Source organism: Netta rufina, assembly GCF_964035555.1.
Source record: "Netta rufina genome assembly, chromosome: 6".
Classification (NCBI taxonomy): Eukaryota; Metazoa; Chordata; class Aves; order Anseriformes; family Anatidae; genus Netta; species Netta rufina.
In genome coordinates, this window is record NC_140129.1 from 11,456,096 (window position 1) to 11,480,336 (window position 24,241).

General features: G+C 48.3%; 1 protein-coding gene across 1 annotated transcript in view; it reads left to right on the forward strand.

Moving 5' to 3' along the window:
- Window positions 1-355: 355 nt before the first annotated feature.
- Window positions 356-24,241, forward strand: part of TWIST2 (twist family bHLH transcription factor 2) — a gene marked incomplete at its 5' end in the record, with an annotated part of 35,233 nt that continues 11,347 nt past the window's right edge. The window contains one exon of the mRNA XM_084289571.1: window positions 356-875. Coding sequence (XP_084145697.1) covers window positions 356-838 — 483 coding nt within the window. The 3' untranslated portion in view covers window positions 839-875. The remainder of the gene's footprint in view (window positions 876-24,241) is intronic.

Below are 24,241 nucleotides of genomic sequence, written 5' to 3' on the forward strand. Positions count from 1 at the left end.
TGTGAAAGTTTAGCAGGGGAAAAGCTTTCCTCCCACCGACCTGGCCGGCCAATCAGAAGGGAGCCCCGCACCTCCCTCACTTCTGACAACTATTTAGCAACTGAGCTCAGCTAAAGTTTCCAAAAAGTTAGAATAACTTCCTCTCTCCGAGACCTCAATTTTTTTGCACAACCCCGTCCTTGAAATAAGAGCCCTTCAAGCAACCTGGAAAACGTTTGGTCAGCAAAAAAAAAAAAAACCCTCCTGTTTTTCCAAAGGATCTGTCTCAGGAATTTAAAGCACATTTAAGACACACACACTCACATAACATAAGGAGGGGGGGAAAGGCTCTTCCCCTCCCCTTCTTGCAGAAAGCATGGAAGAAAGCTCCAGTTCTCCTGTTTCCCCTGTGGATAGCTTGGGGACCAGTGAAGAGGAGCTGGAAAGGCAGCCAAAGAGATTTGGCAGGAAGAGAAGATACAGTAAGAAGTCCAGCGAAGATGGCAGCCCCAACCCAGGGAAGAGGGGGAAAAAGTCTAGTCCCAGCTCCCAATCCTATGAAGAACTGCAGAGCCAGAGGATCCTGGCCAATGTCAGAGAGAGGCAGAGGACTCAGTCGCTCAATGAAGCTTTTGCCGCCCTGAGGAAAATCATCCCCACGTTGCCCTCTGACAAACTCAGTAAAATCCAGACCCTCAAGCTCGCGGCGCGGTATATAGACTTCCTCTACCAGGTGCTACAGAGCGACGAGATGGACAGTAAGATGACGAGCTGCAGTTACGTGGCTCACGAGAGGCTGAGTTATGCCTTCTCGGTGTGGAGGATGGAGGGAGCGTGGTCCATGTCGGCCTCACACTAGCCACCGCCCGGCCGAGGCGAGCGCGGCTGCCGAAGGGGTAGGTACCGCTTTTCTTCTCGGGGCGCGGGACGGGGTGCACGCAGCAGAGGAAATGTAGAAAAAGAGAAAAAAATGAAAATAATTATTTAGATGTGCAACATCTTTTATATATTTGGAAAAAATAAATTGGCGTTGTGTTGCTCTGCAAGGACTGGGGAGCAGAAAGGGGATTGCAGGGACAAGGGAAGGGGGAACCGCCACAGGGTGAGATTTGCCAGAAAGCGCCTGCTTTGGGGAAGGGTTTTAAGAGGGGAAAAGGCGATCCGTAAAACAGGCTGACAAGGGGATCCGAAACAGCTGCCGCGCCACGCCGAGGGTGGCTGTGCCCAAAAAAAAACCAGGGCCAGGCGTGCAGCCCCCGGGGTGGCCGCATCCTCTCGGCGGAGAGGGAGCGGGGGGCCTGGGGGACCCCGGCAGGGTTCGGCTCACCCCGCTGCACCCCGCATTGGGTTTCTGCAAAAAGAAACGAGCAGCAGATGTCGGCTGCCCCCCGGGCCGTGGCCCCTTCCCCCTCCCTCAATAAAGGCAAACAAAGATAGAGGAGGCTTGGGTAAATTTTCATCTGGTTTGGTTTCCCTTCCTCAAAGCGCCGGCAAAGCGAAGGTTGGTGTTAGGCTTTTATCGTAGTTTCTGATTTACTCTCAGCACTAAACCCTTCCTCATCATTTTCCATTGCCAGAAAGCTGCTTCCTCTTTACATTGCCTTTGTAATGTTTGGGGTGGGAGGGAGGAATAAACAGAAAGAAGGAAAAAAAAAAAAAAAAAAAAGAGCAGCTCTTAATAACACCCTCATCTCAAGCTAATTAAGCAGAGCAGCTCTGCGTTGTATCAGCCAGAGTTTGCGCAGGGCCGGTGGCTCCCCGGGGCTCGGTACATAAAGCAGAGCCCGCTAACCCTGCTCGCTGCTGCAGGACACAGTCGGCTCAAAAAGGGAATTTGCCCCCCGTAACATGGTGCATGAAATAATTCCATCACTCGGAGAACCAGCTCCTTAAAGACGGGGAGACAGTTTGTCCCAGCCCATTGGCCAGGCTTGTTTGCGGAGGCAATTCCATCCTTGTTGTAGCAGTAATCAACGGCCCGTTTAAAAACCTTGATAGAGCCACGACATGTTATTTGAAAAAGCCAAGCAGCGCTCAGGCAGGGCTTACTAGTGGTGTAAAACGCAGACTTGAAACCATTTTAGAAACCACTTCAAATAAATGCTTCCTTCGCGTCTTGAAGCTGTCTGCGTTTCGGTGCTGCAATTAAAGTTTGTCCACGCTCTCCTGGGGACCCCCCAAAATGCCAAGCTGCTTGAAAATCAGTTGCTCTACCCATTGCACGCTCTCAGGAAATAAAGGCTGTCTGCTGTTCAGTTTTGCTTAAATAGGTAACGCTGCTGTCGGGGGTTTTATGGCTATTACTAGCGTTGCTATTTTTTGCATTGCTGTGCCCTAATTTCAACTGTGAAAAGCCAAAGTCGAGTCACTTTCTAAAAGGGTAAACTCCCCGTTTGTAAGACTGAGTGCCTTTTCCCATGCTAATCTGGCTGAAAGAGCTACAGCAAATAGATTAACAAAACACACGCAAAACCCAGGCTTCTTGTCAAAAACAGATGTAAAATGTCCCAAACACATATTTCTTCAGCAGTTTAGATTGGCTGAATACTGAAGCGCTGGGATGGAACAATGCATTTATTCTGTTGTTTCCTAAGTGATGTGCTGCCATTAGCCAATGGTTTTTTAAAATCTGTTATCTAATATATACCCATTCCCCTCTATCGCACAGTGCATTAGTGGCAAACCCTGCATATTTTTGCCCCCTTTTGAAATTCCTTGTCAGTGGAAATATTACTAACATCGCTCTGACAAGGCGGGCTTTGTGTGCGGATGCTCAGAGCTTATCCCTACATAAAAGAAATTGAGAGAGACATTTCGGGCTGCGTGAAAACCGATGACGTAGACCCAAATCCTGGCGTATTTTTGGTCTCCTTCGGAGCCAGTCGGCATTCAGCGCCTTCTCCGTAGCCAGCTCCCAGCCTGGCAGCGAGAGATAGCTCCTTTCTCAGTATTTGGGCACTCTGCAGAGGGATGTCCCCCTTCCTTCCCCGTGCAGCCCTGAGCCCCCCGGCTGTCCCGCTCGCCTCTGCTCTCAGCGTCCGGGTGTGCATGCACACGCGTGCGGTTGAACTGTTGAAAAAGTTGTTGACAAATGGCCTGGTGTGGTGTGGTGCGGTGTCAGATTCTATCATTTATGGCGACAAAAATTATGTCGCCATAAAATAAAATAAAATATATCACAAGATCCTCCAGAAAACGCTCCAAAATGGGCAAATGTAGCCGGGCGGCATGGTGTGGGCTTCCACATGTGCCTGTCCCAGACAGAGGTGTTTTTATGCACAACAGGGGAGCTGGATGTGCAGCTTGTATGGCAATAAAATAAGTCGTAGGGAATGACTATGCGAATTTGGGATGCGCTCCTGCCTTTTCTAGGGAGCAGCGAGTGCGGCACCCGCCGGGTGAGCCCTCTCGGCCGGGACTGCCACGGCCGTCCTCCTGTCTGCATGGGTTTTGGGGAAAGTAGGCAAGGAAGGGTTTCCTCAGAGGGGTGGTGGTTCCTGCTCGGCCGGGAAAATCCAAGGAGTGCTTTGATTAGAAAATCAGAGCCTTGGGAACTGGTGAAATGCCACCTGGCCTTTGCGAATGGCAGCAGGTCACTGCGGCTTGCTCCTCTGGCCATGAGAGGTTTCCCTGTTCTGCTCACCATAATTACAGGCAGCTTACTCTGGTAGTTTTGAGAGAAACAGGCGCAGTTTTGCACCTCAATTAGTGCACCAGGCAATCGGATGTTTCAGCAGGCATGCAAAGCTCGGGTCTTGCCGAGTCTTCATCCCCCTGACCCTCCGTCCTCACCATCAGCACCTGTGCCCCTTCCCCTTTGCAGCCACCTTTTCCGTTTTCCTTCAGAGAGCTCAAAGTGCTCTAAACCTCAAAAAAAAAAAAAAAAAGAGTGGGAAATAAAACATATTTCCCCCTTATTCTGCCCGGTGGAAACAAGCCTGTCTGTGCAGGATGGCAGGGGTGGGATGGCAGGAGCATCAGCGGGGTGCGGAGCACACCCCCTCCCAAGCCCCTGTGTTGGCAGGGGGGCTCTGCCAGCAGCCTCCCTCTGCCCATTCTCACTCATGGCCTTGCCACGAGCCCGTCGCTGTCCCCGGGCTGCCACTTGCAGCAGCAGCACCTCTGCCAGCGGGTCTGCATTCGGGAACCCACGCGCGTTGTGCGTGTGCGATACGCAGCCCTCTCACCGCTGCTTCCTTAAGATTTCCAGGGCCGCTTCCAGGACAAAATGCTAGCATCCTATTTCATTTTGTCCTTAAAGAAGCAAACAGATGTTATCTCTGCTGGCCCTGGGAACAAGCTAATTCTATAGTTTATGAGAGCAGGACAGTTAACTGGGGGTGCTGTGACACTGGAACTAAGCCCTTTTTGTCCCCAAAGCCCTGCTTTTTTATACGCATCCTTAGAAAATGTAAATATATTTCCTTGACAGGAAGGATTGTAAAGTTTGGTATTTACATTATTAGGTTTATAGCATTTTTTTTTTTATCTTAGCGCATTTAAAAGCCCAGCAAAATGCATTTTGGATCTTCTGTTTACGTTCATGTCTTTTCTTGGGAAAGAATAAATCTGTTAGACAGCGTACACCAAATGCATAGCAGTCAGCCAGAAAATGCTCAAATTCAGAGACCTTCGTAAAGAGAAGGGCAAGAAAAATTCTCCAGCGAGACAGACAAGCAAAGGCAAATCATGGACTATAAGCACATAAACTAATTAATGATTATCAAGAGTTAGAGACAGGCATGGTGGAGAGATGTGTAGGACTGAAACGGAAGGGGTGCTTCAAAGGGCAGTAAAAGCATGGTTTTTGCTTAATCCACTGGAGCCGGTGCTGTGGTAAAAGTCCTGTCGGGAGAGATGTGCATTGAAGGGTCATTAAGGGAACAGTAAAGGCATACATTTCAGCTAAGTAGACCTAATTTGTCTCCAAATTAGTCGTCCTCACACTAGTCATCGGTGCGGAGTAGCTCCAATTTTAAGAGCACGCAGGGCTTCAGCATTAAAACAAAGAGGCAGATTGCAGCGCTTTCTGAATACCTCCCTTCGCATTCCTGCCTTCAGCTCTCCTTGGGCATATTTCTCAGAGTTATAGGTAGTGGTAATAAATTAGCCCTGAAGATCACTGCAGCTTCTTACAGAGCCGGGACAGATCCTGTAACCGCAGCTGAAATCTCTTTTGGGGACATTTCTTGTCACTCTTTCCCCCTAGCAATATAATTATTTTTATAGCTGCAGCTCTGAGAATCATTTCCATGTGGTTCAGCACGGCTTTGAAATCTCCAAGCCTGAAATCTCCAGAATTTATGTCTTGCTGCAAAACCGTAGGAATAGCCTGATGAGGCCATGAAACTTGTAAGGCAACGCCACCACAACCCAGAGCACAAAGCAAGCCCTACATGTAATCGGGGAATTACAGCTGCCGGGCGGGGGAAGCATGCATTTGGGGTAGCTTTTTTCCCCCCCTCTCCATGCTTTACAGAAGATTAGGGAGAAAAAAGGCTGATCAATCATCATGAAAACACTCCGGGCCAGGTTCTCTGCTGGCTCCGAGCATCCTTGCTGCTTTTTGTAGCGGGCCATCCCATCAGACGTCTCAGTGGGTTGCTGTAAGTGACTTGGAGAGTGCTATACACCAGCCATGATTTACTTCTTAGGCAAATTTGGAAGCGAAGAAAAACAACAAATCCTCCAGCTGGATACTAGCAGCATCGTGCTAATTAACGATTAGTTCTCGAGAATTAAAACAGTAGAAATATTTGCTGGGGAGAAAGAAAAAAAAAAAAAGCACTAGGCACCCCAGCATTTAATTAGATTTGTAGCTGTAGAAGATGACCACTCAGCAGCAACAACTAATCATACACAAATAACAAATGAACTCAGCCAGCCAATAAATCAAGGCGCAGCAGCCCTTACCCTCATACCCAGCTCTGTAACCGTTTCCACACCAGCCCTGCGGCCGGACCCCGGGCACGGTGGTGGCTTCTCCTGGCACCGGAGGAACCCTAATTACGGTGCTTCATCACCAGCATGGCCCCGGCACTGCCCCACAGCAGGATCCCCGGTGCACGGAGAACTCTTTGCATGGGCAAAACTGTGCCACTGGGGCCAGCTTCTGCAATGCCCGTGTCTATCTCCCAGCGAAGGGAGCCAGCCCTGCCTTCCTAGCCCTGCTTCAGAGGGATTTCTGCACCAGGAGGACTATTTGGCTGAGTTAAGCAGTGAAAAAGCCCTTCTCCAGCAAGCTTCTCCTCGTCTGGGCTCTGCCCACATTCTCTCTGTGTGCAAGGCGGCATTAAAGCAGGGTCTCATCATGGGATAGCTGGTGAAATAGAGCACCTCCACTGATTTTTATTTTTTTTCCCCCACAATCCGTCACCCCAAGAGTCCAAGGCTTTCGGCATTTAGCAGTAAGGAGGGTTTCCCTCTGGCAAGGCAAACCTCCGCCCTGATAAGATGTCGCACCACGGGATGACACCAGGTGAACGCAGACCTGCAGACACAAGGGCTGGCCCCGCTGCAGGAGGGTGCGGATGAGACTCCTTCCAACAGGAAGGCTGCTGGCAACGGCTCCCATACAAACATTAACCAAGCAACAACAACTGTTAAGTCCTGCTGCTTAAAAAAGGTTTCAAAGGGGTTTAGGGCTAATATATCCCATAATTTTGGATTTTTTTTTTTAATTTATTTTTTTGCTACTGCACTTCGGCAAACAACGACAGAAGCGGCGCCTCGAAATTTGCAGACCATGTCCTGCGTGGCTTGCAAAAATGATCAGGCATCAAAACGAAAATAACCCCTCTGCAGTGCGCTATATGGTGAACTGGAAATGAGCAATCATCCTTCCTCTCCCTCCCTTTTCCTTCTCCTCCTGTCTTCTTCTACTCTCCATCTTTTAACCACAGCTTGGAAAACAGAAAAAGAGGGGGAAAAAAGAGACAGATGTCTACTGGTTCAGCTTGATATATATTCGCTGGAAGAGGTCCAGTAAGCCTGCGCTAGCTTTAATTGAATTCCTAATAAGATAGTTTTGCCTTGTTAACTGCCACCCCCAAGAAGCAGCTTTACCATTTCCTTAAGAGACACCAGACCTGCCAAACACATGCTTTCAAATGTATGAATTAGGTTTCGGATGAATTCAGCCATCAAAAACCCTCATGCGGTAATTTATGTGATTACGCCTTTGTTTTAAGCTGTTCGGGCCTCCCTTAAAAATCATGAATTCTTGCTCAAGTGTAAATACACCTAGTTGCTCAGAATTTGGGGGGTGGGAGGGAGGTAGGGAGCGGGTTTTGTGCGGGTCAGGGCTCCACCGCCTTTCCCGCGCGGCGCAGGCAGCCCCGAACCTGGGGAATTTCTGTGCCTGGTAAAGCGACTGAAATGCAGCCGAGACCCATGCCCAGATTAGCTCCTTAATAAAATTAATTTAGCAGAGGGCTCTCACACAACCACAAACACACGCATTTGAGACCGACTCCTGCAGCATGCTTTCTGCGTGTCGTGCAGTATTCTAGCCACGTAATATGGCTCATGAGGAGAAATTCCCAGCCAGGAGGGGCAGCTCAGAAAGACGTGGGCATGTTAAGAAGAAAACAAAGGGCAGGCTCAAGAGAGAGGTGAGCAGGCGTACGCTTCTCAGCACATGATTTGCCATTAGAAGCAGCATGTTTTGTCTTTAGTTATGCCTAGGGAGTGTGGTGGAACCCCGACGTCCCATGCTGTCCCCTTGTGGGGACCATGTGGGTGCCTGCCTGCCCCACAGTACCAAATTCCCATCCCGAGGGCACCCAGGACAGAGAAGAGAACATATGGCTTTTGGTTGCTGATCCTTTCTGTATTTCATGGCTTTCCTGCATGGCCCCATCCCGCATCGCACTCGGGTGCCTGGGGCTGCTGCCTGCCCGGTGTGGAGCAGAGCGGGCTCGTGTCCTCCGCAAGGGCTGACGCTGTATGCAAACAGCACACCCTCCTACCAGCATCACTGTGGGCTCTTGGAGAAAAGCATTTGGGGCACAAACAGCCTGTTTGTTGAGTTTGAACGGGGAGAAAGAGCTTTGCAGAGCGTCTAAACGGAGTGCCTGTCCACTTGTCTCTATTGCATGCCAGCGCCGCGCGTGCTGAGCCCCGCTGACACCAACTCACATCCCACAGGTGCGAGCTCCTATGAACCTGTAAGGCTTTCTTCACCCTACAATACAAGGGAAACACCACAGCCCACACTCCCCAGGAAGGCACTGGGATGTAAAACTACGTGACAGGTTTACGCAGGCCCGATGAGATAACAGCATCCTTAAAAAAAAAAATAAAATACATATATATGCATATAATAGATTCATGTATACTTTTACACATTAGATAACATTGCTATTCTGCTAAGGAAATTTATTATTTCATCTGACGCGCTCAGGAAATTTCTGATCTAGCCGAGTCCATGTTGTTGTCTGTAACTGGGAGCACGATGCTGCAGGCACGACCCTGCAATCTCAAAGCTCTCTTCCAGCTCATTGGGGTTTTATGCCCTGAACAAGCAGATATTTTACAAGAGGTTTTTTCATCCTTTGCCACGAGAAGGGCTGTTTAATAGGTTCCTGTTACTACCAGCATTAAATAGTCTTTTTTTTTAATGCCATATATGTCTGAAACGTTCATTGTTGGAGCACAGCTGAGCATCTGCTTCCTAGCCACCTTCCCCATAGAGAAGAAATCGTCCTTAGGTTTTGGTGCAGAGATGTGGTTCAGGTTTGGAACTGCAGTTTATGAGGATCTTTTCTCTCGGGGGCATCGTACTTTTCCAGTGATCCCCTTGGAAATGTTAACCACACAACCTAGAACTTCTTGTGATAACTTAATGTGCATGAAGTAGGAACTCTCCACGGGTTTATAAGTTTATCCAAGGGAAACCTGAAGCTGAGGGCACCACGGAAAGACCTCGTTGCCCTAGAACATAATTACAGGTGGCTCCTTATCAGCCAATAAATGTCACTTTGCTGCGGCGTGCCCAGAGAGCTGGAGATGCGGGGTAGCATTTTCAGCGGTGAATTTTCAATGGGACTTAGTTAATTTCAAAATTTTACTCTTAAGCCCCGTTATTTTTTAAAGCAGGCAATACTTTCACTTGTGGTGGGTGGCGAAAAGTAAATATTTTAAAGTGTCTCAGGAGCCTAAGGGAAGCTCTCCGAAATACTGACGTGGGTTTGAAAATTGTAGCCTCTTCTTAGCTGTGAATTCTGTCAGAATTAAAGAGAAACACCTGGCCGACAAATGACAATATTTTATTTTTCTGAAACCATTATTGTCCTGTTTTCTCCCAAAATTAGGAAGGCTTTTCACGCACACCACAAAATGCCTGAGCAGATCCTGACTACGTTTGTAAGATCTGCCCATTCATCCTTGCTCCTCCAAAAAATAAACCTCTCGTTCACAGCCCGTTCTGTGCTATTTCCTAACACCACAACTCCACCAGCCGTGCTAATCGGCGGCAGTGTATCTTTGCTCCCCAGTGCAATTTTTCCTTAATCCGTCATTTAAATGTTACTACACAAGTTTTCACATGTAGCTTTAGCAGCATTTGGCTGGCTGTATTATTATTATTAGGAATGCAAAACCTCTTTTTAGGTAGAAAACCCATAGGCTGCCCCTGGAATAACTCTTGCACCGCACTGATCCGTCTGCCTTGCAGCTCTTTATTTATTTCAGGCACATCCTTAAAATCTCACACACAGCCAAAATATTTCAAAATGAGGGGTTTCTTGGTTGTTTCAGCAGCTTCAACCTGACAAACGAGCACGGGGACCTTTGGAGGAGCACCTCAGCACAAGCTTGCCTGCTGCACATTGTCAAAGGCCCCCTTTCCCCTGTCCCCCCAGCATGTGGCAGCAGGACAGAAGCCACCCCAAATCGGTCCCTTTCCCCCAGGCAGGGATGTGGCACCACCAGGGTGCAGGAGCCGTCGGAAAGGGCTGAGAGGCAGATGAGGCTGCTCCGCCGATTTCCATTTTCTTAGGAAACTAAGATTATTATTTTTTTTAATTTAAAAAAATAAAAAAAAAAAAAGGAAGAAAAATGGTATTTGGCAGCAAGCGAAGGGTGGGGATCCCTGCCAAGGCCTGGACAGCTGTACCTTCTTCCCTAGCAAGTTGTGCGATCAGCGAGGGCTGTGCTGGAAGCCAAGAGGAGTTACCATAGCTGCCACATTGCATTTTGCTGATCCTCCCTCTGGGAGACACCTTAAAGAAACAAACCCACCCTAACAGCTACGCGAGCGCTCGCGCCTCACCATGCATCAGAGGAAAACTATGGGTGACCTCTCAGACGTGCTGCTTTGTTTTTTTCTTTTCTATTTTATTTTTTTTCCTTCCCCCAATATCCAGCGATCCAGGGCAGGTTTCTGATCCAAGGAAGAGGGGACAGGGGAGGAGGAGAGTAGTTTATACAAAAAGTTTTTCCGTTTTCTGCAGCCTCGCTCACGCTCGGCTCTCACACAAAAACACAACGTGCCTTCCTGCAACTTCCCGACGGCTCAAAATAACCCGGGAGATTGTGCAAAAGCCCCGGAGCGCAGCTCTGCAGTGAGGGCCAGTCTGCCCGTAGCAGGCAGCTGCTTGCTTCCACTGCAAGTCTCATTTTCCTCGAACACCTCTCCAGCAGAAACTTCCAAGAGGCTTTGCCCTCAGGAAGGGGCGATGGGACACCAGGTGCCCAATTTGTTGCACAAACACAACGATGTCCAAACGTATCGAGATGCTCTCCATACCCTGCCAGCCCCCCGACAGCAGCTTCCCATGCTCAGGGGGGTCTGTTTGATCAAAATTTGGTGAGGAGCACAGCTGTGTGCTCCTGGTCCCTTGCTGACTCAGCATCTGCTGGCACTAGAGGGCAGGATGCACTACGTGGAGCAAGGTGGGTTAGAGGCTGCATGCAGGGCACGCATCTCACCTCTGTCCTCCTGCCAGCAGCGTGCACGGGGCAGGAGCTGCCTCCCTGCACTAAGCAAAGAGAACACGAATTTTGCAGCCAGCATGTGCTGCAGCAGGACAAGTCTCCTGGCTTCTCCAGCTTTTTTGAGTCAGGACACGGACTGGCAGCAGATGCACACCTACCACACTGCAATCACAGCTTTTTGCTGCTTTCCCAGCCGTGCAATTCAAGGTGAAACATTTTGTCTTGCAAGGGGATGCTCTGAGCAGTATCGGCTGGTGCTGCGTGGCAGCTTCTGGGCAAAAGCACTTGGCGGATCAGTGCAGCAGGCGCAGACAAGCTGTACTGCAAATACTGTAGCTCAGACTCTTGTAAGTGGCATTTTTCTTTATTTTCCGTAGCACTGGTGTGTTTTTCTATGTATACAATTAAACCTGTCCTCTTGTCTTAATAGGAGATTTAAGGCCAGCTCCAGACAAAACAAGTACCCTTTTTTTTTTTTTTTTTCCAGCCACTTCAGTAAATAAACAATATTTTGAAAGATCACTATGAGGTGGCCCTTTAATTAGTGAAAGCCTCGCAGCATTTGGCAGGCTTCAAGAGAAATGTAATTTGGGGTCTGAACACCAGGAAAGCACCTCCCGACCCTACAGCCACAGCATGGCTGATGGGGATACCCTATATGTGAACTCAGGAGATGTCACAGGCCCCAGGTCACACACAGAATAAGCAGTACTGCTTGTCAACATCACAACTTGTCATAGATGCCAGCACCTCAACAGGTCGGGTTGTAGTGGTGTGGCAAACCCCTGCCTGGAGCCAGCCCTTTCCGACCAGCGGCTCAAACACAGTCTGTGTATTGCGTGTCCCCTCCGGGCTGCTAGGAGGGTGCCAGAGGGTCTGCCAGACAGCATCATCCTCTAAAATGTAAGGAAAGGGGTGAGAGATAGTAAATTGAGCCCAGTGAGGTGCTTAGTCCAGGAGAGACGCTCTGCCCTGAAACCCCTGCTCAGAGCCTGAATTTTAAGCTGAGACACCCAAAGATGGTGGGGGGAATCTTTCGGGATGATAATTGAGATACTGGGTCATGGAGATGAGAGGGACAAAACCAAAATATGTTATTATTATACAATAATATTCTTTCTCACCAAGAGCTTCTAAACAGAAGAAAATTGTGGTAGGTTTTTTTTTTTGGTTGTTTGGTTGTTTTTTGGCTGAAGTTTGAGAGTGGGAATGCCTTACCCTGCTTACCCTCAGTTTCCCCCTCTGAGAAGCAACACTAATGCTCTTCGTAGGAGTGCCTATGCTGCCTGCCAACCTTGCAGCCTCTCCATGAGACAGGACCCTCCACACGCAGCCTGGAAGCAGGGAAGGGACCTGCATGTAGAAGGGCCCTGGTTTTGTCAGAGCACCCCACACCTCTGCTCACCCCACACTTCCCCGTCCCCCTGTGGTGCGGATTGTCCACCCGCTCCATCGTATTTTTAGGTGCTTTTTGCATCCCAGTGGGATCCGATTGCTGCCAAATGGAAAATGGCTCTGCACTGGGGCCGGTCTGAGAAGCCTATCTACAGCAATTTATATGCATTTCACAGCTCCTCGTCTCAGAGATCTAAATTGCAGATGTGCGCTTCGGATTTGGAGAGGGACAAAACGGAAGTAAAAAGGTTAAACAGCTCTGTGAGTCATTCCAATACACGACCTACTGTTGATTTAGAAACCTACCTCGGCAGTAAATACAGAATAAAGTTCTCCAAACTGTTTAACCTTTTGTATTCTGGCCAGCAAAACAAATAAATGAGAACAACAACACAAAAATAAAAGAAAAAAACAAACACCCTCCAGAGTCAGAAGAGCAACAATCTGGAACAACTCTGCAGTCGAGTTTGTACCAACAAGAAAGTGACCTGAAACGGGTGACCCTAAAGATGAAGGGAAAGAAAAAAGAAAAGGAAAAAAGAAGGAACAGCAGACATGAAAGGCAGAGAGACGGGCACACGCATTAGCAGAGTGGATAACGAAAAAGAGGCAGAGTAGAGGCTGTGCTGCTCTCTGGGAACGGCTCCAGGCAGCACAATGCAGCAGAGATGAGCAACCGCTTCCCAAACAAGCACAGGATTGTTGCTCAGCCAAGTACTTGTAGTTTAGGGCACAACGAGAAAAAAATAATAAAGGAAAATACTCCCCGAACCCCACTCCTGCTGAGTTCAGCTGTCTGACCTTGGTTTGAGAAGCAGTGGCACCCTCTCTGCGAAGGACAGCAGTTTGCACCCAGTCTCTCCCTACAGCTGCACAGGCTCAAAGAGGAACAGCCATTACAGTCTTAAATTATTTACCCACAGGCACTTTGGTTGCAGTATTTAGGGGGCTAGAGGCACCAGGTTGAGTGCAAAACGCATCTCAGGTCTGTAAGGGGGGGAAAACTGGCTGTGTAATTGCAAACAGGCACAGCATATGGGATCCCTGACGTGAGAATTAGCCTCATGGCAGACACAGCAGCAGGTCTTACCATGCACGCAGGGTGTGCGCGTACTGGTGTTGAGGGCTGGAGCAGAAGGCACATTGCAGGCTGTGCATGGAGGTGCCCTTATCTCGGCTTTGGGAAGCCCTGCAAAAGCATCGAAGGCAGCTGAACCATGCAAACCCCCCAGATCTTGTTGAATGTCTCTATTTCTGCCTTCAAAGCACAGGGTGTAGCAGCGGAAGGAGAGCTTTCCCTGGGATTTGAGGCACTGAGTGGGAGTTAGAGAAAGGCCAGCATCTGCTGATCTCAGGGTACCACCAGGAGAATACTGCACAGGGATCTTGAGGAGTTCACTTGGGCCAGAGCCATCCCGAGGACTGCAGTTAAAGCAGAATCACTGCAAAGCCGTGCAAAGTGACCAGGGGAGCCAAGGGGGCTTCAGAGTCCCAGCAGTTGCAATGATGAAAAGGAAAACTGATGAGCAAGCTTTTGCAGCATAAATCAGACTTTTCCTTAAATGTTTAGGCATGCTTTAAGTCAGCAGGCTCTGTGCCGTGGTTTGCACACCACCCAAGATTGCACTGAAATGGGGATGCATTTAAAAATGACCATTACAGTCAGCACACAGATGCAAAGCTCAGGGCAGAGACAGAGCTGTGCGGTGCCGCTGGATAATTCAGGCTCTCCCTCATCCCCTAGATCAGGGATGCAGCCCCCTGTACAACAGTGACAAAGTGACAACTGCTGTGGAATTCAGGACTGTTGAAAGCCGCGCTGATACCTCGAACATTTCTCTCTACCTTGCTGCGAAAGCCCTCTTGTTTTTCTGCAACTTCTAACAGCCTGCACCCCTGGTTCCTCCAGATTCCCCTGCAGCCCCCAAAATCTCTGATCAAAAAAGAACTGAGCCAGGATTTCAGAGAACAACTTCAAGATTTTTGCTAGTTTTGAACTTGTACAAACTCAGGTATTCAAGTTTTTCCACTTGAAGTCTGAAGATTAGACTTAAAGTATATATATATTAAAAATACTGCATTGAGTAAATAAGACATTACACGCTCAGTTAATAACATTTTTAAAATTACATGGGACTTTAAGAAAACATCAATAAAGTAGAGATAAAGCTAGGCATGGTGACAGCAAGAGAGGTTTCTGGAGCAGTAAGGAAAGCAGGAAACATCAAGATTTTTTACATTGCAGACGTTATTGAGCCAGGGGTGTTCCCTAATTATGGACATTCTCAGATATGTGTTTCTGTACCTTCCCCACCCTGTTCAGTTTGTTCCTTTTCTTCCCTTTGTTTTAGATCCTAATACACTGGCATTCGCTTGCTACAAACAGACACAAAACTGCAGGACCGGCCTCTGTGCTGCAGCCCCTCTTGTGAAGTGCTCTGGGATCTTGGGGAAGACGCACCTTTTGGCAGCATAACCCTAATAAATGCTGGTGGTGGTGGGAAGGAGCCATCCCTGGGGCTTTAGGTGCCAGGGAACCGCTGGGAAGTAGAGGGAAATTAGGCATCAGCTTCCTCTGAAGCCTCAGTGGTCGCACAGGAGGAGGATTTCATGCTGTTTTGCAAGGCTTGTGCAAGGAGGAGCCTTAGGGAACATGGTCAGTGAGATTACAGAGGGCTGCTGGAGCATGTGTGCTCACGCACACCTCCCCGTCTGTTGCTGGTATCAAGCCTGACGGCCAGCAGAAAGCTCAAAACTGAGAGAAGGCACAACACAAAGCAAAGGGGAATCTGAACCGAGCGCTGGGCTCGTCTCCCGTGAGAGATGGAGCAGAGGGAGCTGAGGGGGAGCAAAGAGCAGGCCAGGAGGAGCCTGGGAGACCAACAGCAGAGGAAGCAAAGGGCCTTGGAGGCCCGGGAAGAGCCGCCAGGCAGAAAGAGCAGCTTGGGCTGGGATGTGTCACAGAGGGAGACTGAGACTAACCAGGCGCCATGCTAACGTGAGGACCGTGTTCCCAGTGGGGATCTCCGCCTGGCTGCGCGGGCCTCAGTGGCCCAGGGCTCTTCACAGAGCACTGCCTCACATGGGTGTTGTGGGCATGGTGTCTGGGATGGCGTGGGGAGCAGCCAGACCTGCCACGAGTGTCAGGGTTGGGGCAAAAATAAGACAGGTTGGGTACCAGCAGCACAACAGGGATGGGGACAAGGCCAAGGGTGCCTCCTTCACACCTACACATGTTCCAGGGGTAGAAGAGGCAGGTGTCTGTTCTAACTGAAACCAGGACAGCAGGGGAGGAGAGGAAGTGTAAAATGGATTCCCAGAGATAGGCTGTAGGGTAGTGGGAAGGTTTCCCCATTTGCTGTCCCACCATTCATCCAAATCTTAACCCAAAACTGAGCTGAAGCCTCCGCCACCTCCTCCACCCAAGTGGTAGGTGCCCAGCTCCCCTCCTGCAGCCTCTGGGCTGCTGAAAACCTGGGGGAGCTCAGCCTTCACCCCGATGGTTTTGCTGCTCCCCAGCCAGCAGGCAGCCAGGTTATTTTGGAGACCCACAAAGGAAAGAACCAACACAACCAAACACAACTGAATTGAGGCATGAAACAATTATTTCATCCTCACTGCCTGCAAGTGCACAGTCTCTGCCAGAGCATCACACTGAACTTGGCCTCCCAATAGCCAAGACCACCTTCCTCTGACCTGTTATTAGGGAAGTGACAGGGTCTGACAGGCAGACTGGAACTGGGAGATGATGTCAAAGAAATGTAGGACCCCTCTAGAGCTGAAGGGCACCAAATTTCCTCAGCCCTTTTGGAAATACCAACCTACGTTCATGCCTGAGGTTCTTTACCATTTAGTTGCTGTTTGAATCCCTTGGGAAAGCTTCTTTAAGCCATAACATGCCAGACCAATATGAGAGGGGTTAAGCAAGTACTGTTGAAAGTCCAGGAGAAGGCACAAGATGGTTCAGAGCAGCCCCTATGTATGTCCTATTACTGCAACAGCCCAGGCCGTCTCCACAGACATCAGCCACCACTGGCCTGCACCTGCAACGAAACTTTCCACCAGACATACCAGTATAGCTCCCAGTAATACTGGAATGCTTTGTTGTCTGTGCACAAATCCTTGCTCCACGTGGGCATTATTATCCCTGCCCGAGAGAGAGCATGGGAAGATCTTTGCAGACTTGGAAAAGGGGAACGGGTTCCCCCAGGACAGCTACAAAACCCTGACTTATGCAGCCAGAGGCTAGCTTGTGCAACCAGGCCTAGCTCCAACAAAAGCAATAAACTCAGCTCCTCCTTTGGTTAATGGAGCATAGATGGAAATGGTTTGGGTGGTTTATACAGGAGAAACTTGACAGCCCTTCGCCTGGATTTAAGAGCATCCAATTGCCAGAGATGAAACAGGCAAGTGAAGTGACTGGAGCCGAGAGGGACGTCTCTGGGACGAAAAGCAATGCCAGCAATTCTGGTTAGTGTCTGGAGTTGCTGTGATATTGCACACTTCATCTAGTTTCCTTATCCCAGCCCTACCCAGCTTTGGGGCAATGTGCAAACACTTGGAGATGGGCGTAGACCCTTCATACACATCAGGATGCTTTTCCAGCATGCCCTGCTCTGGAAGGCAAAGCACTCTGGTGGAATGACCCAGGAGTGTTTGCCAAAGAGGGACTGAGGGGAGGGAAGGAAAGGAAGAAGAAAGTATTTAATAACTCCCAAATCATTTTTAAAAAATCATTAGCTATTATTTCAGCTGTGTGACCTCCAGAAGGGACTTTCTAGAGGGCCAGATTATGCAGTCAACTGAAAATATAAATAAGTATGGAAAGGGCAGAGATCACTTTATTCAGCCAACTTGTGTGGGATGTCAGGTTAAGTTTCCTGTAGGGTGCGTGCATGCTCTTCCAGGACACGAGTGTGGCCCAACAGCTCCCCTAATCTGAGGACACCTCCCCAGTCACCAGGCATGGCATTAACCAACAAGTTACCATCTTCATTTGTGGAGTGCAGATTTCCAAGGGCTTCTCGCCAGTCCCACAGGAACAGGAGCACATTGCACTGCTGCAAGATTTCCAGCTGCAGTTCAAGTGGGCTGCAGCCTCAGACACATTGTAGAGACTAGTTCTCAGCAAGCATGCTGTGGGTAGGGGTCTTCATAATTCCTGGCTGAAGCATTCACATTTGGGAATGGAAAACTTGTGAACTCCTTTCCATTAGCACCTCTCCTTTCTTCCACATTCAAGGGAAAAGACTGTACCCCAAGAAGCATCTAGCATCCCTGAGCCCATCCATTTCATTTATTCGTTTGTTTTTATAAGGTACTGCTGTCTCTAGGGGTCCTTTAAGCTGAAGAACAACCGATCCCTAGGAATCTATTTACTTTTCAAGTGAGGATGTAATAAGAAATACTGCTAATTGCATTTGCTAAGAACTGAGAATGAGGTGGAAACCAGAATCTCTTTGGTTGTCAAAAACAGCTTTACTTTTCTTGAGAAGAGTTTTGCAGGACCTTGGTAAAGGAAGTGGTTGGAAAAAAAAAAAAAAAAAAAAAAAAAAAAAAACACATTTCAGCAGAGAACTTACTGAGGCAGTGAATGAAGAGCTCCAAAACCACCCTAAACTCCAGAAGCTTGCAGCGTTCTGAGCCCATGGCATACATAAGGCTCAAATCCCTAATCTGGGCCAAAATTTCAGTGTGTGTGTCCCTTGCTCACTCGCTATCTCTCATGGAGAGAAGATAGGCATTTGTCAGAAGAGCAAAGCAAAACTCATCGTGCACATATTGCTTCTAGCTAAACAGAGAATTAAATTAGGATTGAAAAGTAGGGGTTACACCAGGAGCCCTACTGAATGCTGACCTCAATGGTATCCCTATGGCTGCACTCCACAATAGCTGGAAAAAACAACTTTAATGGTGAAAAGTGCAGAGGAATGAAGTTACTACAGACATCTTATGCTCTTCCATACCTGTAGTGTATGTAAGTATAAATATCACAGATGATCTGTGCACCTGCATTCAGTCTGAGTTCTCGCTGAACCTGTAGGGCTTCCATTTCAGTCACTGGACTCGTCCAGCCTCCCTCACTGTTCACAAACATGCCTGTGCAGTTTTAACTTGGGGGTAAGAAAAGTAAGGAAACATTTTTCTGTACTGCAGACACAAGCTGCATGTAAAACTTGGTTGTGTGGAGCAGAAAAGCTATTCAGCACCAGTCACAGACACAAGCAGTCAGATGAGAAACACGTGAGCAGCAGTTTCAGGAAAGTCCCCGATTCACAGGAGCATAAGCTTTGCTCAGGTCTGCACATCTTAGGACAGTATGTGAAATACAGAGAGGAACAGCATTGCCAAATTCAAAGCATGAAGTCTTTGTTTTGAACAGATGCAGAGAGCTCCTCTCCCTCCCCCAGCAAGGAGATTGCATCGGTATCACAGTAATATAGGTTATTAGCTCAGTGGGAAACTAGCAGGGTCCAGATTCAAAGGCTCAAGCAAGTCCAGCTTGCAGCTGGCAAACCTAAACAAGACCAGCCAGCTGGTGTTGAGCTGAGTCATCCGTACAGTGATTTGGTTGAAAACGTTGACTTAACCCATTCATATAATCACCCAAATCCAAAAAACCCGACAACCGGAGTCAAAAAAAAAAAGTACATCTGCATTTTGCAGGATGACAGACTGGAAAAGACCATGTAAACCAATTTTCCAGGGCTTTTTATAGGCTTCTGTGTGCATGTTGCATACAATTCAAGTTCTTGGTAGTCATTTGTTAGTCTGTTCTGATTCAGCAAAGCACATGACACATCCTTAGTGCATGTGATAAATCCCACTGAAATCAGGGGGGCTACAGGCACACATTTAGAAATTAGGCATGTGATTAAATAATTCACTAAACAGAGGCAATCTTAGGACGTGCAGGTTTTTTTGTTGTTGTTGTTTTTGTTTTTTTTTTTTTTTTTTTTTTTTTTTTTTTTTACTCAAATTGTTTCTTTAGCAGCATCTCTGCTTTTCTTCCTCCAGGAGTTTGAACTTACTGGAGTAAGAATGTTTACTCCCCTTTTAAAAATCATAGCAAGGGAATGACCAGCTTCATATTTTACCTCCCAAAGCCATAAATTTTAGATGTGTGGTGAAAAACTGAAGCACCTGCAGGAGAACCTATTTTATTGAAACCTGAAGCAGCAACACAGAGAGCTGGTAGACAGCAACCAGAATAAACCACCTTTGGTGTTCACTCCCAGTTCTCTGATGTGCAAGAAAAAATAATTAAGAACACTGGTTCCTCGTTGCAGAGGAAATTGCAGCCCACGGAGTGAGTACAGGAGGAGGATTAGCTTGTAGGAGAGCAGCCTCTTGGAGCAGAGCAGGTTGGGGTAGGACAGGCTAGCCTGACCCCGTGAAGCAGCACAAAGGCCAAGCCAGCTGACGAAGGTTTGCGGCACCATCCAGACTGGAACTGTGTTGCTAAAGAGGTTCTGAGTAAGATCTTTCCCTTTTCTCCTTCCCATTGCTTGCTTGTCCTACATCACGCATGTAACAGCTTCAGGAAAGCCTGTAAAGCAGCTGGCCAACCTCAAGCTGAGTTATAAGCAATGATGCTAGTCTTACGAGTCTTGGAAAAAAGAGTGACTCACAGCAGGTCAGTGCATGGCCATGGGCTGATGGGTCACTGCTACCTCTTCAGGAGACCACGCTCCTGAATTAGGCATCAGAAACCACGACAATAAAAGAGAAAATATTTCACCCACGGGCAGCCCTGAGGGAGATTTGCTGCCTCATTATTCCCTGCAGCATTACTGTCCTGCTCTCCAGAGAGCCTCATCACTACTTTAATGAGGAGCCCCTCCAGTGACCGCCACAGCCCTGGTACACAAGCACAGCTGAAGAATAACACAGACATTCAAACATTTGTGGGGTCAGAGCCAGCCAAGGCCAAAAGATTTGAAGCAAAGCAAACAAGACCATGCTGAAGCACGGCATACTCACACAAAAAGCCTTGAAGGCTGTGAATCCCCTCTAAGCTCTGCAAATAGCCTTACCTCCTGCCGCTTACCTTGGAGAAGTCCCTTGATGCAAGACTGTCTTAGGCACCCCAGGCAGCAGAAAGCCTGTCTTGAGAAGAGGTTGGTAATAAAAACCGAGTAGAAGATCTAGAGGGCTGCTTTTAAGCATCAGCAGTGCCATCTGCATGTAAGACAAAAGCTGCAGAGTTTTGAGGAAGGATTGTATGACACAATGCTTGCAGCCAAGGATGGAAGAAATGACCTAGTAGTGATGCTGGACTGGTGAGGGCTCTTGCCAGTCTTATGTCCATGTTAACATACCTCCGTGCATCTCCCAACAGCCTTCTCTGAAGCACAGCGTGGTTAGCATCACGGACACACACCGGTGTGCCTTACTTGATGCCAAGAACTTACCACGTCAGGCGTGTATGGCATATAAAAGTGCAACTCCCTCTGCATGAGGGCAACACCCTATAACCCCACGTATTTTAAAGAGTTGGACTATTCTTGCCATAAAAAAGATCAGAGTAGCTTTATTGACTGCAGTGGAGTTAAACCGGTTTATTCCAAGTGAGAATTTGGCCCCTTGACTTCAATGAAGCTGTGTTGATTAATCCCAGATGGAGACCTGGCCTGGTACAATCCCGTCCAAAAGTCCTGGGAGATTAGTAACACACGCACTGAATCACTGCCGTTACTCAGAGCCTGGGTGGTTATCAAAAACCTGCACCTGCTTCGGTGGGAAACACTGCTGGGCTCGGGCCGAGCCATTGCGATCACCGACTTCAGGGACCAGGGTGTGGCGAGCGAGGGCACATTCTTCAAACGCTGCCTCATGCGAGCGGGGAGATGCCAAAGCAGCACTCTTTCCTCCGCAAATGTTTGGGAATGTGATCCGGGATGCAAGTCCCAGCTCTGACAAAACCCAGGTGTGGTGGCAGTGAGCATGGTGGGCAAGGAAATGAGTCAATCCTGCTGCTTCTCACTAAAGGCTTTTTGTGATTCTGTGTAGGATCCTTAGTGTGAAAAATTAGGACTAAATCCACAGGGCTTTGGGGAATCTGTCCTGGCATCTGTTTGAAGAAACAGTTTTGAAGGGTGAGCACAGTTTCGTTCAGCAAAGGGAAAGCTTTCTTCCCCACACCAAATGCAATAGTAAATAAATAAATATAAATATAGTGGTAATAATGATAATGATAATAACAACAATAATAGCAGCAATAATAACATTATTATTATTATTAGTAGTAATAATAATAATAATAATGATAATAATAGAGGCATCTTTTTTCTTTTTGTAGCAGTCACCTCCAAGTCTCTTTTAAGGCAGGCCAAGTTTTGCTTCCCAATGTTACAGGAACAAGTGCCATCCTCCTAGTGGGGAATGAATCCAATGAAAATGAAAAGTACTTGACTTTCACAGCAGTTCCTGTACACGTGCATGTGCACGGAGCCACACACAGCCACACACATCTGCCTGTGGGGAGACATTGAAGGTGTGCCTTGGGTTGCAGCGAGAAGAAACACAGGAATAAACCTCTTCACAGCCTGGTGTTGACGGCTTTTTGGTCTCAGGTGGTAGGAAAGCAGGGTGGACAGCATGTAGCCCACCTCCTCGTTGCATTATGCATGCACAGATGTTACTCACAGCTAAAGGATGCTTCTGCTCTGAGGCAGCATCGCTCAGGTCAAGGTGACAAAACGGGGCTCGGCATTGCGTGCAGAGGCAGAGCATCACCATCGGGAAGGAGAAATGCCTAAGCTTGCAGTTTGCTTGCTTCAGCTCTGCCTCCCAAGCGTTTCTGAAGGCAGGCATCTGGAACGTGATGTAATCTGAAGATTGATCAGCAGCAGCACACATACAGCTGTGCACATCTGGCATACAGGTGTTTCAGCTGCTATTTGTCAGTAACTGTATCAAACATTAAAAAGCACCCCGCGTTCATAAGGAAATCATACCTGTCCCGCAGATTGTTCACAGGAGCCTATGAAATGCCATTGAATTTATGCAAACTGTCTCTGCTTTTTAGTGGGTGGTCCCAAATTTTATTTATTTACTTATTTCAAATCAGGAGCTTGAACCAGGGGCATTTTCAAAGCAGGCTTTTTGTTGTTGTTAATACCACTGGCATGAATCCATCAGTGGAATTAGTTGAGTCAGTCATAATGGATGGCTGCTATAACCCACTTGCTGATTTACTCTTAGGAGGCAATGTTGTCACAGAGCCTTTGTGCTGCACTGATGTAAAAAAGCTGAGATCGGTCCTTTTTGTGATCAGCTGCCTATGGACAGAGCAGGGCTTGCTTCAGAGTACCTCATCCACACAGGACAGGGGCAGGTAAAGTGGGGGAATGAGTAAGAAAGGATTCATCCTTTGGATAGGACCTGCTGGTGCCCAGTCCTAATCCCTGAGCCAGAAAACACGATTTCTTCCTCCCCCCGGGGATGCTGCTGCTCAGGAAGTTTGCAGCTGAATACACGCTGCACACAGGAAAAATAAGGAGAGCAGGGAAGGTGCTGGCTGAGCAGGCCAGACCAAAAGAGTTCCCTTGGAAAAAGAATAAAGCTGCAGATGTATATATTTATTTTTAGAGAAGGTGTTGTTCCTAGAATTTGTATTATTTTGGCAGGCATGGAGAGGGGAGGAGAAAAGGTTTCCCTCTGTCCAATATTCTTTCCTTTTCCTGAAATGAGGTGGAGGCAGAGGGTTTTTTTTACAGCCCATTTCATACCTCTGTTGTGGTTATTCCTGTAGAGGCGAACAGGGAGCAGACATTTCACACTGGCTGCCAGCGCTGTCAGAGCAGGCTGCATACCATACAGTGTGCAGCACCAGCTGCCCAGAGGCACCAGTCTCACGTATTTCCGAGAGGAAAAAGAACCTCGCTCCTATTGATATCTTCCTCCCAGATATTCTCAACCAGCCTACAAGAACATGATATCCTTTACTTTCCAAACAGCTTAGCATGTGCGTGCGTTCAGTCATCATAGCCGACAGGTCTATAAACTGTAACAACAGCTCATGCAACTTCATCCTGAAGGATACTCACCCTTAGCTTGTGAGCTGTATTCGTGCAGGGTAAGCACTGAACATGACTTTTGCTGTGAGCATCTCAACAGAAATGTACAGCCCATGCATGACCACTTTACCTTTCTTATCTGATTTCTGTGCAATATATTTCCACTGCTTAGCACTAATCTGGCTGGCCCAAGCATGTAGTAAGTGTGTGTTTCAGGCAGGAAGAGCCAAATGCCTGCCCAGAATTGCTTACAGGCTGGCAGCTGAAACCCATATAGATCTGAGAGGCCCCGAGGTTGGAGGGTCAGGGGCTCAGGAGGCAGAGGGAGATGAGAGGGAGCTTATTTAACGCCGTTGGCACAAGCCTCATCAGCTTCAAAGCCGTTGTTCAGGGACACGTGTGCGTCTGTGCCACCTCCCTCCCCATCCCCCTTTATTTTACTGGAGCTGCCCAAGAAGAAAATCTCTTTCCCTGCCTTCTTCCCCTCCCTGCTCCTCTGTTCCACACCTTCCCTGTGCAAAGCCAGGCTCACTCCAGAGTGCCTCAGAGATGAGCCCAAGGAAGGGGTCCGGAGGTGGGTTTTCTCTGCTGTGGTGTTATCCAGGAGGGCTGGTGCTGTCTGGATCCTTCACATCCCTCTTTGCCTGTGGCCACTGACTTTCCCTGGCCCCTTGCACCACAGGCCCTTTCGTGGGCCAGGAGATGCTGGTGGTGTCCCCGAGCGCTTGTTCTTCAGAGCCACCCACGAGGCAGCTGGGCAGAGCCGAGGACAGAGCTTAGACGGCCCTTTCAAATGTCGAAACAGCTCTGCTTTTTCCTGCTCCAACTGCTCATTAACAGCTTCCGGCTTTTGGCAATTTCTAGCCGCGCTTTCAGTGATGTACTGCCAAGATTTTAACAAGGGGCTC